This window comes from Arvicola amphibius, chromosome 5 (genome assembly GCF_903992535.2).
Source record: "Arvicola amphibius chromosome 5, mArvAmp1.2, whole genome shotgun sequence".
NCBI lineage: Eukaryota > Metazoa > Chordata > Mammalia > Rodentia > Cricetidae > Arvicola > Arvicola amphibius.
Window position 1 is genome coordinate 55,470,323 of NC_052051.1, and position 17,305 is coordinate 55,487,627.

General features: G+C 48.5%; 1 protein-coding gene across 2 annotated transcripts in view; it reads left to right on the forward strand.

Moving 5' to 3' along the window:
* Pla2g4e (phospholipase A2 group IVE) overlaps window positions 1-17,305 on the forward strand; it is a 33,170-nt gene that overhangs the window by 4,312 nt on the left and 11,553 nt on the right. The window contains exons 2-11 of one of the 2 annotated variants that reach the window (XM_038331799.1): window positions 2,729-2,865; window positions 4,537-4,668; window positions 6,050-6,090; window positions 7,502-7,544; window positions 8,360-8,423; window positions 9,438-9,598; window positions 9,705-9,791; window positions 10,168-10,205; window positions 12,268-12,403; window positions 13,696-13,832. In XM_038331799.1, coding sequence (XP_038187727.1) covers window positions 2,729-2,865; window positions 4,537-4,668; window positions 6,050-6,090; window positions 7,502-7,544; window positions 8,360-8,423; window positions 9,438-9,598; window positions 9,705-9,791; window positions 10,168-10,205; window positions 12,268-12,403; window positions 13,696-13,832 — 976 coding nt within the window. Of the gene's footprint in view, window positions 1-2,728; window positions 2,866-4,536; window positions 4,669-6,049; window positions 6,091-7,501; window positions 7,545-8,359; window positions 8,424-9,437; window positions 9,599-9,704; window positions 9,792-10,167; window positions 10,206-12,267; window positions 12,408-13,695; window positions 13,833-17,305 lie in introns of those variants that run through there. The other variant, XM_038331800.1, reaches the window with a different exon arrangement.

Sequence of the window (17,305 nt, forward strand, 5' to 3'; positions counted from 1 at the left end):
GGGAGGAAGGAGGGAGGGAAAGAAGGATGAAAGAAAGAGAGGGAGAGGAAGGAAGGAAAGAAGAAAGGAAAAAAGAAAGAAGGAAGGGAGAGAAGGAGAAACGGAGGGAAGAAGGAAGGGAGGAAGGGAGGGAGGACGGGAGGGGAGGAGGGAGAAAGGGAAGGAGGGAGGGAGGAAAGGAAGAAGGAAGAGAGGAAGGAAGAAGGGAGGGAGGGAAGGAGGAAGGGAGGAAGGGAGGGAGGGAGGGATGAAGGAAGGAGGAAGGGAGGAAGGAAGAAGGGAGGGAGGGGAGGAGGGAGGGAGGGAGGGAGGGGAGGAAGGAAGGGAGGAAGGGAGGGAGGGAGGGATGAAGGAAGGAGGAAGGGAGGAAGGAAGAAGGGAGGGAGGGAAGGAGGAAGGGAGGAAGGGAGGAAGGGAGGGATGAAGGAAGGAGGAAGGGAGGAAGGAAGAAGGGAGGGAGGGAGGGAGGGAGGGAGGGAGGGAGGGAGGAGGAAGTACCTGGCACAAGGAGCAACAGGTGCAAGGCCTGGAGCGAGAGTGGAGAGCTAAGATGACTAAGCTTGTCCTGCAGTCAGAGTGTGTGGCTGGTTGTCTGCACGCATGTGTAGGTGTGTGCGTGTAGGCATAAACACATGCAGGGCAGGGGTGGGGTGTCAGGAAGGGTGGAGAGTTGAGGCCGAAGCTGAGAAACTTGGAAGGAGAGCCATGATGGGTAAAGATGGACTCCTTCGTGAAGCCAGATGGGAGCCATTAAGCTGCACAGTGACAAAGCCGTGCTTCCAAAGTCCCTCTCTTAGGAGAGAAGGCTGACAACATAGGAGACAGGGAGCCCAGTGGGACTCCAGAGATGATAGTGACCTGCACAAGGTAGTGTCAGTACAGATGAGGACTCAGGGTGAGAATCAGGGAGGATGCCCTGTGCTGGCCTAGGTACCTGAGTCAGTGGCAGAGAACAGGGTGGGCCTGGAGGAGATGGGCCCAGATGGTGAGGTCATCATTTTCTTCTCATTCTGTCAAAGTTTCGCCTTTCTGTGTGGATTAAGCCACGGTTAGGACAGGTGAGGATGGTGTCCTCTCACCTTTACTCAGCGGGAGGAGGGCTGGGAGTGTCTGCTCACCAAATGGTGAGCCATCAAAGACTAACTGCATCAGAAGCCAGAACGCATGGTGCAGAATGGGGCTACAGACACAGCAGAACTTATGGTGCAGTGGCAACTTGGGTCCCTGGGGGGCAGCTCTGCTTCCCTCGCACAGCAATTCCTAGTAAAAGTTATGAGCTAGTTGGAGTCCCATCCCCCCAGCCTCACTACCTACAGGACTTCTGACAGTGGGAACTATGGACTTTCACTAAACTCTACAGAGGTGCACCCTAGGACTTAGCCAAGCAGGTCACCGAGCTGGTGATAAAGACAGTCCTGGTACCTCCTCTTCCTCTCAAGCATAATGGCATGAGGAATCACTTAGGCTATTCTTAGCCCTATCTGTTCCACTACTCCCACCAGAAAGGTTAGACCAGCTTCCATTTTGGAAAGTCTTACTGAAGTCAAAGCAGTTTTCCTTCTCCAGGGCACATGGAGCAATATACTAGATTTGTTCATTTAAAGTGGAAGAAGGCACTTGGCCGCAAACACGAGGGTGTTCTGGATTGTACACCCGAGGCTAGGAGACCAGTACCATATGAAGAACCCACGTAGGGCAGCTGCATTAAATCGTACAGAGACACGGCCCCTGAGCATTGTTTCATCTGAACCCCTCCCCACAATGGCCCTTCTCGGCTGTCTGGTGGAACACTATACTTCTCCCTGCTGCTTCCCAGCTCAACCCGACTTTGGTTCCCTTGGTGCTAAGACCATAGGTGAAGTGGATCTTTGGAGCAGGGCTTTTAGGCATGTCCACAACATCTGGAGCACTATGTAGCTCATCTTGTTCCAATCAACTGGCGTACACTAGTCAGGGTTCTCTAGAGGGCTGGAACAGACATAGTGAATATGTGTTAAAAGGGGGCTTACTAGAGAGGCTCACAGAATGTGATCTGGATAGTCATACAATGGCTTTTTTTGTGATGGGACAGGCTGAGGATGCAATAGTTGTTCAGTCCATGAGGTTAGCTGTCTCAAAGTCCCAATCTAAAGCTGTAGGCCTGGAGAGTACTCTTGAGGGATGCTGGTCCTCAGTGTATATTGGAATCCCAAAAAAGTCAGTTCCAAAATTGATTAAGTAATGTTGTAGCAACAGGAGGGGTGGTCTAGCCAGTGAGAATGAGGGCAAGCAGGCAAAAAGCAAGCTTCCTTCTTCTGTATCATTTTATATGGGCTGCCACCACAAGGTATGATCCAAAATTAAGGTGGGACTTCCTGCTTCAAATAATCTGATTTAGAAACCTTCACAGGAATGGCCCAAAGCTTGGGTTCTAGCTGATTCTAAATTAGTCAAATTGACAACTAAACTAACCATCAAAGGTGTTTGCTCTAGCACCTGGAGTACTTCCTCTTTAGGTTACCCTGGTGAGGGTCAGCAAGACCCGCCCCCCATAACTTGTGACCTATAGCCCTTGGTCTGTGTGGCTTCCGGGGTTCTAGGACCAAGCCATAGAGGCAGATTCCTGCATCAGGAGAAGACGAGCAACCGAGAGGAGGCCTTGCTCTAGAAGAGATTTGCCTGAGGTTCTCTTTTGACTTCACCGTCTCCTCTCTTCTCCCTTCTTTTCTACTGTTGTCTTCTGGGACAGTGAGTCAGACGGACTGCTTCGTCACTCTCTGGCTGCCTACTGCCTCTCGGGAGAAGGTGAGGACCAGAACCATCTCAAACTGCCCACACCCAGAGTGGGATGAGAGCTTCACCTTCCAGATCCAGACTCAAGTGAAGGTGAGCCACTGAGGACCACACCTGGGTGCCCTACCCACACGTCTGCTCCCCTCTCCGCCACCTGTCCCTCCCCCCTCCCCCCTCCCATATCCTTCTTAAGGTTGTTTGCGTATCGTCTTACATGCCCTATTAACCTGTCTTCCCACTCACCCACTGCTTCCTTCCTCCTCTGCGTGTTCCTCTCTGAGTCTGCTAATCCTTCTACCTTCTCACTTCCCTGTCCTCCTAGTTCTCGTTGATCCTGACAGCCTCTGGCTGAAGCACAAATTGTGTTTCCAGGACCTTCCAGAGCATCCTCCCTGCAGGAAAATACACAGAAGGGAAAGCCATTCTATTGACCAGGTCTAACCTGATCTGATTTCAGCCAGAGGCTCTCCTCTTAATCTGCTCTTAATTGCTTCAGCCCTTCACTTGCTCTGTTTCCTTGGGTGTGCGCTCTTTCGCTTGTTGAGCCATTATTTCTCAGCGTTGTTTTTCTTCAGATACACAGTGCATCTAAGTCACAGCCACATTTCTGGTAGACATCTTGAGCAGCTTGAGTTGTGGCAGCCTTGAGACAAATTTGGCCTGGTGATGAAGGCATCAGTCCTGAGATAGTCACGGCTTGACCCTCCAAGTCCTGGCCTTGCCCGGGAAGGGCAAACCCTCTCGACCTTCCAGAACTAGAAATATAGTTCTAGTTCATGAAGAGTCCTTTTAGTTTTCAAGAGGGTTGTGCTAACCATGGTTCCAAAAAAAAAGAAAAAAACTCTTCACATGCTGTGGTGACTCAAACCTGTCATCTCAACACTCAGGAGGTTGAGACAGGAGGATTGCAAGTGTGAAGTCAGCCTGAGCTGCACAGTGAGACCCTATCTCAATAACATAGAGTAAGATGCTTTTTCTATTGTGTGTATGAATTTGGTGAGGGAGGAAGATTTCCATGTGGATGTAGTGTACCATCTTGATTTCTGTTTTGCAGTTACTGGGGTGTTCTGGTACATATGTAAGCTTCTAAAAATTACAAGACCAACAGATCCTATATAATTAGAGATACCCAGAACTGCATTTATGTCCACTAGATAGAAATCTAGGACGTAAACCTTGCCTTCAGTCACAGCTCCCAGGATCAGAGGTTAAGAGTCCATGCCACCTGAGGCCATCGAGTACAGGCTACTTGCTACTTGAAGAGCTGCTTTGGGACTACTCATAAGACCTTCTTAGGGGTTACTGTGCCAAAGCATAGAGTTCACACAATTCATCCCAATTCCCTCAGTCACTGGAACCACAATAGCCTTTGCTGTGCCTTTCCCTTGGAGTAGCAAATGTTAATTTCCCTGGCCTGCCTTTTCTAGCTATCTTCAGACCCCAGGTGCCCCCGGTTTGTAGGACCTTGCTCTCCATCCTGCCCCAGGTGAAATGAAAGCCCTCTATAATCTCCCCAGGCTTCTCAAGCTTTTAAAGGGACAAAATTACCCTGAAATCAGAGCGGGGAGGAGGGCAGTCTCTAGGGAGCTGGAAAGCAGGGGAAGACACTTCATCCCTGCAGATGTCTCTGGCATCCAAGAGGAAGTATCTGTGTCCCCCTTCGTCACACCTCACTCTCTGCTAGGACTGAGATCCTATCCCCTGTACTGGGAGTGGGTCACTGCAACCATGGTAATCAGGCATCCACCCTCCTCTTTCCTCTAGAATGTACTAGAGCTGAGTGTCTGTGATGAAGACACACTGACGCCAAATGACCACCTCTTGACCGTACTCTACGACCTCTCCAAGCTTTGCCTTCGGAACAAAACCCATGTGAAGTTTCCACTCAACCCAGAGGTGGGAGCAGATCACAGACCCTAAGCCTCGAACCTCGTGGGGAAATACCCACATACTGCCATAAAACCCTTCCGTGGGCATCTCTGAGCACATATACAAGCTGGGGAAAGGATATACTTCTGGTTCAAATCCTAGCACTGTCTCTTGCGTGGAAATTACTTAACTTCCTCATTTTCTACTTCTTCATCTATGTAATATAGCGACACTGCTCCTCCAAGTAGGGTTGCTATGAGACTTAAATGAAAAAAAGTAATGATGGCACCTAGCAGTTGGAGTTTGCTATGCTAAATAGAAATGTGGGTGCCCGTTTCCTTTTCCTCACCTCCAAGTCCTCTTTCTGGAATGCCCTCGAGGTAGAGAGGGCAACTCAGGGAAGTTCAGAGCTGGAAAGAGCCAGGGTATTCTAGATTCAGCCATTGAACAAATAACTGGGTGTTTCTGTGTGAGGTGAAGGTCTGGGCACACATCAGAGGGCAAGCATCTCTACCTTTGCTCTGTATGTTCCGATGGGGAAACTGAGGCCCAGTGAAGCCATGGTTCACCCTCGGGTACACACGAGGCATGGAAGCAGAGGGAAGGGAAGGGGCTTGTGTTGGTGGGGTTGGGCTATCTAAAGACACCAGCTCAGAGCTCCTTTGCCCAAGCTCTGAGCCCCATGAGAAGACAGGCAAACAGTGGAGAACCGGGAGTCGAAATAGAAAACCAATGCTCAGGGACAGAAGAGTGCATATTCAGGGCCAGGAGTCACATCCGCACCTGAATCCCCTGCTGAGGGGTCCAGCCTTGAACGGACAGGTTTGTACATTTCAGGGTAGGGGCATGTGGGCTAGAAATGTTAAACAGAAAAAAAATAGAGGCACAAAGAAATAGACAAGATAGAGTCAGGAGGGCAACTCAGTGAATACTTAGTCCCCCCACATTTATTTTTCATAGGCTTTATATATTATATACCCCAATCCAAAGGGGAGGGGAAGACAAAATACATTTTTTTTTTTACCAAAATGCAAGGAGCAAAATGCTTATCTTCTCAAATACCCAAAGCATCAAGTAACTACAGCCTAGGTCAAAACATCCTGTTTGGAGTCACACCCTTGGGCAAACCTCCTGTCAATAACTTTGAAGGAGCAAGAATAGGCCTGAACCCTCTGACCTTTAGTCAAGGTGACTGAGTCCATGTCTTTGGGCTCTGACACCCTGCACTGTCATGCTGTGCCTGATGTTAGAGCCTGGGACAAAGAGAGGTGGGGAGGACAAGAAGAGCTGGCAGCAGCCATTCCTTCCCCATGGCCCCATGGGCAGGTTTGCAGCGGTGGAAGCGGATCCTTGCAGGCAGAGGTTTGCAGACATGGCCAATAGCCTCCTTCCCTTTCTCTCTCATCAGGGCATGGAAGAGCTGGAGGTGGAGTTCCTGCTCGCAGAGAAGTAAGTAAGCCTGCATGTCAGCTAAGATCCTCGACTTTAGAGCTGTGTCTGCCTTCGCGCTGCCCTACCTTGTTCCAGCCTCATTGCTGGCCTGTGTGCTGGCTTCCTCCATGTGTGCAGGTTCTCTAGGGAGCTTGTAAAGGGTATAGGTGCCCAGGCCCCAACACTATTCTAGTTCCATTGATACCAGTATCCGTTTAAAGATTTATGAGGTTAGGCATATAGATCAGTTGGTAGAATGCTTGCCTAGCACAAAGCCCTGAGTTCAGTCCCTAGTACTGTATAAATACAGTATGGTAGCACACGCTTGAGAGCGCCCCCCCCCCACACACACAGAGAGAGAGAGAGAGAGAGAGAGAGAGAGAGAGAGAGAGAGAGAGAGAGAGAGAGAGAGAGAGAGATTTTAGTGCTTGCCTCAAGTCGCCAGCATTTCCAACAGGAACTTCCTGGAGAATTCCTGCCACCATGGCGTGGAATGAAGAACTGTCAGAACAAACATCCTAACTCCTGGCTGAAATCGGAGGGAGTGGGCAACAACAAAACAAATCTGGAAGCTGGAGAAGTGGCTCAGTGGTTTAGAACACTTGCTGCTCTTCCAGGGGACATGGGTTCAATTCTTAGCATCCACATGGTGACTCACAACCACCTGTGACTCCACTTCCAGATGATCTGATGCCCCCTTCTGACCTCTGCTGGAACTGCATGCATGTGATATACATAGATACACCCTGCATGCATGCATGCAAAAAAAAAACATAGATATAAAGTAACAAAGTAGTTTAAATGTAAAAACTAACCCTACTTGCAAAATGTATACGTTAATTGAAGCACAGAAGCTTTGTTGGTATGAAGAGTACTTGCTTCTATTTTAGATGAGGGGCTGCAGTCTTACTGACCTCTGACCTGTGTATTGTTCCCCCCTGGACATTCTGTTTTAAATGTACACCACTTTCTTACAGGGTCATAGAGGCTGGCTTAATGCTCCAATCCTCCTGCCTCTGCCTCTTAGGTGCTGAGTTTACAGATAGATGCCACCGATCCTGGTTCAAACCTAGTTTTTTCTTTCTTTCTTTCTTTCTTTCTTTCTTTCTTTCTTTCTTTCTTTCTTTTTTTCTTTCTTTCTTTTGAGACAGGGTTTCTCTGTAGCTTTGGAGCCTGTCCTGGAACTAGCTCTTGTAGACCAGGCTGGCCTCAAATTCACAGAGATCTGCCTGCCTCTGCCTCCTGAGTGCTGGGATTAAAGGCGTGCACCACCACTGCCCATCTCAAACCTAGTTTTTCAATCAGATATTTCTCATTTAACTGAGAAGGATCTGCTATTCTATGACTGATATCATTTATAGCTTTTGCTGCCGTATTAAGAAACCAGCCAGGAATATTGTTACTGACCTGGAGTTCTCTTGTCTTTCAGTCTCTCTTCACCGGAGATGCTTATCACCAATGGCGTGATTGTGGTAATTGTCCTTCTGGGCTCTGGTCACTCCAGAGGCCACATGTGGCTGCTGCTCTCAGGGGAGAGGGACTTGAGCCTACCTTGGAACCTTGTTTCTATGCTGAGCCCAGGGAGAATTAGACTAAATGGTTAACTAAATGAGGTGCACCCAGGGGTGGGGCTGCATCCTGAGCTCCTGGATCAAGGCAGGAAGTATGAGGGTATCACCCTTGCCCAGCACCCTGCACTCCCAAAAGATTAGCCCTTTCCCAAAATTAGTCACTTACAACTCCAATACCTCTGCAAGCCTGATTTCAGTACTAAAATTATATCTTAGGCAAGCTCTCAGGAAGCAGAGACAAGCGGACCTCTATGAGTTTGAGACCAGCCTGGTCTACATAGTGAGACCCTGCCTCAAAAAAATAAAACAACAACAACAAAAAATCATAGCTATTTTAACTGAATGTACCAACATCCCAGGAAACATCTCCATTTAAAAGCAGAGTGCTTGGGATGTTTGGCAAAGGCCTTTGCCCAGTCTCTGCTTCTCCGAGGTTATTTTATTCCAACTTCTTAGTTGCACGGCTGGACACAGCCTCAGGTCAGCCCCCGATGCTCCTGTGAGCATGACTCCCAGTAAACCATGATGTGCGCCTAGCTTTGTCTTCCCCCTCTCGGAGCACTCAGTACCCATCATGCTCGGCAGAAGCCCGAAGCTGATCAACACTAAATCTGCACCTTTGCCTCTTCCCTACTAACTGGAAGAGGGGGCGTGGCTTTGCTTATTGGGGCGTGGCTTTGCTTAGCGTCCCAACTACCCTTTTTGCTTTATTACAGTCTCGGCAAGTCTCCTGCCTGGAGGTTTGTGCGGAATCCAGGAGGCCAAGGAAGAGGAAGAAAAGTGAGAGTTTTTCTGCTCGTCTAATGGCGGGTTTGGCCATGGGGGTGGGAGGAAGACGGCTTCCAAGCCCCGTGGAGGTCATTTTGGAGCTCAGGGAACCAGGTCAACTCAACCTGGCATGGGCTATCCTGGGTTGGGGGAAGTAAAGTCAAAACTCCTCAGAATTGTGTCCTCAGACACCCGTCCTCTTCATCTGCCTCTAGGAAGAGTGTGTTCTTCCAGGGACCCAGATGGAAGTCCTCGGGGCCGCCTAGTGGCCTGGGGCCTGGGGCTCAGTGCTGCCCTGAGTCTGCTATACAGTGGCAGCGCCTGGGGCAGATGGGCACTGAAGCTGCAGGGGTCCTCAGACCACATCTTCCTAGCAGCTCCCAGTTCAGAGGATTTTCCTACTGAGACACACGTACCGCTGTCTGCCCCTCTGCGCCTCTCCTATGCTGGAGGTCCAGCTCTTCTCAGGGAAGCAGTGTGGCCCCACAGACAGGCTAGAAAGGAGGGCTTGGAGGGGCTTCTGCTCCCAAACTGACTGGGGGATCTGTTTTCTCTACAATGGGCTGGTGACTTTGTGTGGGGGAGGGGAGGCTGTTCTAATGAAGCAACACCAAGAGGTCATATCTTGACTCAGCATCTTAGAGGGCTTTCTGGAGAGCGCATCTGTCGGCATACTCCACGGGCCTTGTTAAAATGCAGATTTCAGGGCCCTGTCTGAGACATGTGAATGAGTGTCTGGTGATTGTGAACCCCTACTGGCACTTCAAGATGGGATTTTTTTATTTTTAAATTAAATTTATCTTATGCATATATGAGCGTTTTCACCTGTGTGTATGTACGTACTCCCAAGTGCGTTGGAGTCCCTGGAACTGGACTTTAAATAGTTGTGAGGCACCCTGTGGGTGCTGGAAACCGTACCAGGGTCTTTGAAAGAGCAACAAGTGGCCAAGACAGGAATTTTGCTGGGCTAAATGGGAAGCCAAGATGAGAATCTTCTCAGGGGTCTAACTGTATCTTCTTTCTCAGATAAAGACCTCCTAGTGATGGTAACAGACTCCTTCGAGAATACTCAGTGCGTCCCACCCTTCCAGGAGGCCTGCTGCAGCAATCCAGCCTGCTTCCACTACCCTAAGTATTTCCAGCCCCGGCTGCGTGCGGAGGCGCCAGAGAGCCGCTGGAACTGTGGGGTACAAGGCAACCGTAGTTGGAAGGGAGGAGGAGGGGTACTGGGCTGGAAGGGCTAACAGAGGAGTCCCTCAGCCCCTCACAGAGCCCACCCACCCATCCTTCCAGCTTTGCTGCTGTGGAACACGCAGGAATGGCTCCGTCTGCCAGCCCCTCGATTGCCTTTCTGATGGCCAGCCGGTGACCCTGCCTGTGGTGAGCACCTGGGTCTGAGAAGCGGTCCCAGAGCCATCTAGCTCCAGTAGCAGGGAGATGGGAAGAGCGCAAAGACACATGGGGAAGGTAGCACCCGGGGTCTCTTAGGCAAAACGGAACGGCCTCGTAGGCTTCAGTGGGAACCAGGGAACGCGGAGTGTGAGTGAAGATGATGGAATCGTTGAATCTAGAAGTAGGCTGCGGGAAAGGAGCATGCACGCATGTATGTGAGCATGTGTGTGTAGATTATTGTGAACATGCATGCATGCTGAGTTCTGTTCGTGAGTGAGTCATGCATTAAGTCTCCCCATCTTTGGCTGGGCTCCTTTGCTCTCAGGGGTCATTTCTAACAGGCATTTCACCCCTTTCTCCTCAGGGAGAGAACTATGAACTACAAATGAAGTCTGTGACCTGGTAAAGTACCCTTTCCTGTCCTTTCCCTAACTCAGGGGAGTGGGTGTGAAGTCATATCTCACTGTGGCTTGATTTGTGTTCTCTTCTCTGGCTAATGAGGCTGAGAATCTATTCCGGGATTACTTGGCCTTTAGTAGATCTTCTCTGAGACATGTTTACTCAAATCCTTCGCTTATATTTTAAGTGGGTTCCATCTTATTATTAATTTATGGAAATTCTTTGCATAATTCTGAATAGAAGTATTTATATTTACCTTGTTCTTGGGAAATCTTTGTATTTTTGTGTATGTGTGTATTATCTTATATCATCTATGAGTGTTTGTTTACATGTATATATGCATGTCATGCATAGCTAGGGCCCACAGGGACTAGAAGAGAGCATTGGGTACCCCAGAACTGGGTTTATAGATGGTTGCAAACCACCATGTAGGTACTGAGAACTGAACCTAGTCTTAACTGCTGAGCCATATCTTCCAGCTCCTCTTTGTACTTTTTGAGGGTAACCTTTGAAAAACGAAGTTTTATAATTTTGGTAAAACCTATTTTCTCTTTTGTCATTTGTATTTTTGATACCAAATCTAGGAAATACTGCCTAATCCAAAATCGTGAAAATTTGCTGCCATACTTTCTTCTAGGATGTCTTTAGTTTTAGCTCTCATGTCTAGGTTATGGTTTAGTTCCTTTACATCCTGTACATTTTACATGGGGATATCCGACTGCTCCAGCATTGTTTTTGAAAAGACTCTTCTTTCTCCTGTTAAATTTCACCTGTGTTGAAAATCAAGTGACTATATTTTTTAAATAATTTTTATTTTATATGTGTTTTTCTTGCACATAAGTCTGTGCACCACATGTGTGCAGTGCTAGCAGAGGCCAGAAGAGGACATCCTTTCCCCTGGAACTGGAGTCACAGACAGTTGTAAAATGCCATGTGGGTTAGGAATTGAACCTGGGTCCTCTGGAAGAGCAGCTAGAGCTCTTAACCTCTGAGCCATCTCTCCAGCCCCTTGTCTATAATTTTTACTTATAGTTTGATTTGTTATTTTCCATTAGAAAAGTTTCTTAATCACACTGGATCTCAGTTTTCCTTATCAGCAATTCAGGTTGCTCTTTGAATCCCATGAATTAATGCATGCGAAATACCAGAAATCTAGATGGTGAATGGGATGCTCAGTAAGTGTCCACCAATGCGACTGTTATTATTCAGTCCCATGACTGCCAGTAGAAGCGATTTCCTCATAGGAAGAGAGGTGCTGGGAGAGTCCAGGCCCTGCCTTCAAGGGTACTCAGCTCTGTTAGTATGCTAAGATAGGCCAGAAACTGACACCCCCTTGGAGTCCTTGGGGGAGCTGGGCCTCAGAGGATTCAGGAATACAGGTAATACCTGTGAAGGTAACGATCCTAACCGAGGTTCAGATCAGGCCATGAGAACCTGGCATGTCTCTTCCAGCAGGTAGCTTGAGGTGAGCTTGGACAGATCTGGTAGGGTCGTACACGCCAGGCTTGAACTTGCTCGAGACAAAGGTGTGATAAAAGAGGACAAGCGTCAGGCCTGTCGTGGTAGCTCGTGTCTCATCTGCCTTGAAGAACTGTGGAGATGGCGCAGTGAGGTCAGTGTGAGAGGCTTTGCCAGTCACACAAATACCAGAGCCATGGTTCTGTGGGCAAGAAGGACACAGAAGGAGCAGGGAGCCCTGCAGAAGCAGAGGGCTGGTCTGTGGGGCTCAGAAGAGTCTAAGAGATTTACCTAAGAGATCTAAGGTACTCGTCACTCATGTCCAGCTTTGGGACAGAGAAGGTGCCTAGGGAAATTTTGGAATTTTCCCCATCCTGCTGAGGAAGCAGAAGGTTCGAAGAGGCCTGGTAGCAGTCCTCAGACAAGTACCAGCTTACCGTGAGCCAGCTAAGGCTTAGGGCCTATACTGAAGGTCGTGCTGGCCAGTAAGCATTTTGCAGATGAGAATGTAGATGCCCAAGGTAGCAGAAGAGATACATGGCAGAGCTGGGTCCCAAACCACATCTGCCAATTGAAGACGGTGGCTACCGGGTCCCCTTCCCCACAGCTCTGACACGCTGGATGTGCGGCTCGGCTTCAGCCTGTGCCAGGAAGAGGTGGAGTTTCTGCAGAAGCGGAAGGTGGTGGTGACCAAAGCCCTAAGTCAGGTGCTGCAACTGGAGGATGACCTGCATGAGGATGAGGTGGGTCAGCAGGGGCACCGCCTGGGCTACACAGGTTCCCCAGCTCCATGTCCCACCCTAGCCTTCCCAGACCCAGGGTGGCTACTGCACCACCTGGATTTCTGTGTTCGCTCAGGCCGCTGAGGGTGTGGTGCCAGAACAAGGGCACACAGATGCACAGATGCACACACGGAGGTGGAGGAGGGGAATCCTGACATGGCTAAGCTGTTTTACTGACATAGCATCGGGATGGCATTCTCACCTAGCCAGGAGATATTTTCAAGTTCCAGCACCTTGGTCACCCAGCCCCCAGCCTTCACCCTCTTGTTCCTTTTCTTCTCTAATGTGTGCATGTACCCGTCCCCACCAGAAATGACAGCTGAAGGAAGCTGAAGAGAATCCTCTTCCATTCCCAGAGCCAGTTGCCTCTTCCCCTGGAGGTAACCACAGAGGCCCTGCACCTCCATCTGTTAGTCTGGGGAACAGACTGGGCCCAGAGCACCTGGCTAACCAGGATGTAAGCTGAGAGGGAAGCTGGCTGGGACAGGGCTTCAGCTCCATGAAAGATCTTACAGTCCCTATTAATGGAAATAGGAAGCTTCCCCTTTCATCTCATCTTTAGAGAAACAGCAAGGGCACCTTAAACCTACATTTTACACACACACACACACACACACACACACACACACACACATACACACACACACACATCAGAATGTGGGTTTTTTTCTTCTCTTGCTCTCACAAATGCTGTATAGACTGAGCATGTACTGTGTGCCAGACCAGGGACTAGTGTTAGAACATTGCTGCCGTGTATAGATGTCAGTCAGCCACCATCCATGAGCCGTACATGTTCCCCTTAGCCTCGGTTTTAACATCTATTAACAAAGAGCTGGGGTGAGTGCTCAGAAATCTTTTTTTCAATTATTTTTTTTAACTTTTCTCTACGTAACAGTTCTGGCTGTCCTGGAACTCATTCTGTAAACAGGCTGGCCTTGAACTCACAAAGATCCACTGCCTCTGCCTCCCAAGTGCTGGGATTAAATGCATGTCCTACCACCGTCTGGCTGAGTGCTCAGAACTCTTTAGCCATGACTTTCTGATTTACCAAGCCTGGATTAGGCAGCAGATCCCTTCCTGATGGCATCACTGACTTAGAGCAAAGGTCATCTTCCGGGCCCACTGCTCTGTAAAAGGCGGTCCCCAAATCATTCCCTTCGCTCTAACCAGCTCTCTGTCTTCCGCCATGTTTATTAAGCTGAGACCGCTCCATGTGGAGGAGCCCTCGCCAGCAGGCTTTTCTGTGCCTACAGGTGCCCGTGATAGCCATCATGGCCACAGGAGGAGGCACAAGATCCATGGTTGCCTTGTACGGCCACCTGCTGGGGCTGCAGAAGCTGAACCTTCTGGATTGTTCTACTTACATCACCGGCTTGTCAGGTGCAACCTGGTAAGGAACTGGACACCATTGCTGGTGGAACCCAGAGGAAGTAGCAATGGGTGTGGCCTGGGATCCGGTAGAACTCTGAATTTTCCCATCCCAAGTAAAAGTGACTCATGATGCCTGGAAAGCTCTGCCGTGTGTGGTTGTGGGATTTGGGACATTCAGTTTAATTCCTTAGACTCGGTTTGCTGGGTCTGTAAAGTGGGGTTGACAATAGGCTTGGCCTCTCCCAGTATTAAGCACAGAGTTACTGTATACATTGGCCATTATTGGCTACGTCCTTAGCAGCAGCCCAGAAAATCACAGTGGCCAGTGATGAGTGAGCCTGGTGTTACTGTCTGTCCTAGTGAGAGGCAGCCACCCTCTCTTGGGGATGGGCCCCGTCTCCCAGGATGGGTGGAGCTAGCCTGGTTATGCTGGCTTGCAGGTCCTCAATACTATCCTTTCTCCTGGTCTCTGCCCTGTCAGGCCCCGTCAAGTAGCAGAAAGGAGTAAGCAAGCTTTTACAGGGCTACCTCCTCCCCACTCTGCTGAGGCAGAAGCCAGGGAAGGTCAACTCTAACAGCCAGCATAGCACCAGGGCCAAAATAAAATAAAATAAACAAAGGATCTTGAAGGTTAATGACAATGTTTCTATGAAGACCATTAATACAGTTATCTTTATATAAGATGGTCATAGCATAGACCTTGTAGTTTGTTTGTTTGTTTGTTTTATAGTGGAAGGGGCTCACTAAAATCCCTAAGCATCCCTGTGACCACAGGAAGTCTCTTAGCCAGAGCTACACCTTACTCTGTCAGATACTGAGCCCTGAGTCCCCTGCTGTGTCTTTTCTCTTGATGAAGCTCCAGGTAGCTCTCATCAGAGGGACTGGGTGTGAACTTGACCTAGGAAAGCCCATGGCTCCATATCTGTTCCCCAGAAGCTGGGGGCTTTGGATAGATGGGCCAGAAGGTTATCAGTGCTGCTCTCTGCGTCAAGCATAGCTAGCCATCAGCATCCAGGAGGGACTGGTTACAGGATACCCAGGGGGATATCACTGTCAGCTGATGTTAAACCCTTTATCCATACATGGCATGGTATCTGCATAATGAAGCCCACACAGTCCTACCAGGCACCTTAAGTCACCTAATACCAAATCCAATATATTTTCTGTGTGAGTAGATACTAAGTTCTCTATCTCAGTAATGACAGTCCATAAAGGCTCAGTAAACAGGAAGAAATTTCTGACTGATTTCTATCAGCAGTTGGGTTGGGTTTCTAGACGAAGAACCTGCAGGTTCACCCATAACTTATTTTACAGGCAGAGAGACAAAAGCACTTGCCCTGCATTACTCATGTCAGGAATCATAGACTGGAATTTGAACTCAGTCCTGGGCCCGTGTTCAGTGGCAGTGATAAAGATAACTCAGAGTCCTAGAGAAAGGCTCAGCTATCAAAAGCACATACCGCTCTTCAGAGGATCCAGCTTTAGTTCCCAACACCCACGTCAGGCAGCTCACAAGGGCCTGGGACTCCAGTTCTGGGGGGATCCAATGCCTCATATGATTTTTTAAGATTTATTTATTATGTATACAGTGTTCTGCTTGCACCAGATCTCATTATAGTTGGTTGTGAGCTACCATGTGGTTGCTGGGAATTGAACTCAAGACCTCTGGAAGAACTGTCAGTGCTCTTAACCTCTGAGCCATCTCTCCAGCCCAGCCTCATATAATTTTTTAAAATATTTATTTATTTATTATGTATACAATATTCCGGCTGTGTGTACACCTGCAGGCCAGAAGAGGGCACCAGACCCCATTACAGATGGTTCTTGTGAGCCACCATATGGTTGCTGGGAATTGAATTTAGGACCTTTGGAAGAGCAGGCAACGCTCTTAACCTCTGAGCCATCTCTCCAGCCCGCCTCATATAATTTTTAAAAATAATTATTATCATATCTGATGTGGTAACCCAGAACTCAGGAGGCAGAGACAGGTGGACTTCGATGAATTCAAGGCCAGCCTGATCTACATAGCAAGTTCCAAACTACCTAGGACTACATAGTGAGGCCCCATCTCAAACAAAATAAGTAATAATAATAATTAATAATAATAATAATACAATATGTTTAAAATGATAACTTGCTTCAGTAGGCCTGGAGAGGGGCGGGCGTTGTATTTGCTTGGACCGTAGGCAGAGCAAAGAGAAAGCTTCAGGACCTGCCAGAATATCGGAGGGAAAGGCTCACAGGTCCCCTGTACTGAGGAAAGTATGGGGAACGTGCTTTTTAACACAAAGATAAGCAAGATGAGGGTGGTGGTACGTGCCTATTATGTCAGCAGTCAGGAGATAGAGGCAAGAAGATCAGGAGTTCAAGGCCAACCTCAGCTACATACTGAGTTGGAGGCCAGCCTGATCTACATGAAACCCTGTAAATAAATGAAAAAAGAAGAAAGAAAGAAAGAAAGAAAGAAAGAAAGAAAGAAAGAAAGAAAGAAAGGAAGGAAGGAAGAAAGAAAGAGAAAGGAAGGAAGGAAGAAAACACTAAATAGGTTTAGGGTAACCTTTTGAAAGTAACAGAGCAAACTTTATGGAAGTTAGGGTGCTATTTGTAGAAGAAATCTGATCACCTTCCATCTTCCTTTGGCACGAGCCCCAAGAAGGAGGCTCCTGTTTGTATCATTAGACATCCTTAGGCAAACCTCCTGCCACCAGGGAGCCCTCTGAAACAGAAGAAAGAGGAGCGCTTCCCTTGTTGACATACTGAAGTTTGGTCCAGGCCAGCAGAATCAGACAGATCCAGACTCCAGCTAAGGAGATCACTGACCTGGAGAGAAGTGGGTTGACATTGCTCAGGGTCATTCAGTTCATGACCTGGATTTTTTTAAATTTATTTATTTATTTATTTATTTATTTATTTTGGTTTTTCGAGACAGGGTTTCCCTGTAGTTTCTAGAGCCTGTCCTGGAACTAGCTCTTGTAGACCAGGCTGGCCTCGAACTCAGAGATCCGCCTGCCTCTGCCTCCCGAGTGCTGGGATTAAAGGCGTGCGCCACCACCGCCCAGCTAATTTATTTATTTTTATTATGTATACAATATTCTGTCTGTGTGTCTGCTGGCCAGAAGAGGGCACCATACCCCATTACAGATGGTTGTGAACCACCATGTGGTTGCTGGGAATTGAACTCAGGACCTTTGGAAGAGCAGGCAATGCTCTTAACCTCTGAGCCATCTCCCCAGCCCTAAAACTTTTTTTTATGGAGGACGACTATAGGAGTTGGTTTCTTCCTCTCACCATGTAGGGCCAAGGAATCAAACTAAGGCAGACATGCTTGTCGGCAACACCTCTACCTTCTGAGCTGTCTTACTGTCCCCAAACCCAGACTTTGAACTCAGTCCAGGGCCTGTGTTCAAAGCTGCTTCCCAATAGCTATAAAGTTAACTCACTTCAGCCGAGCCATGTCCCCGCTGGGCTCCATGGGGCAAGCAGGAAACAGAG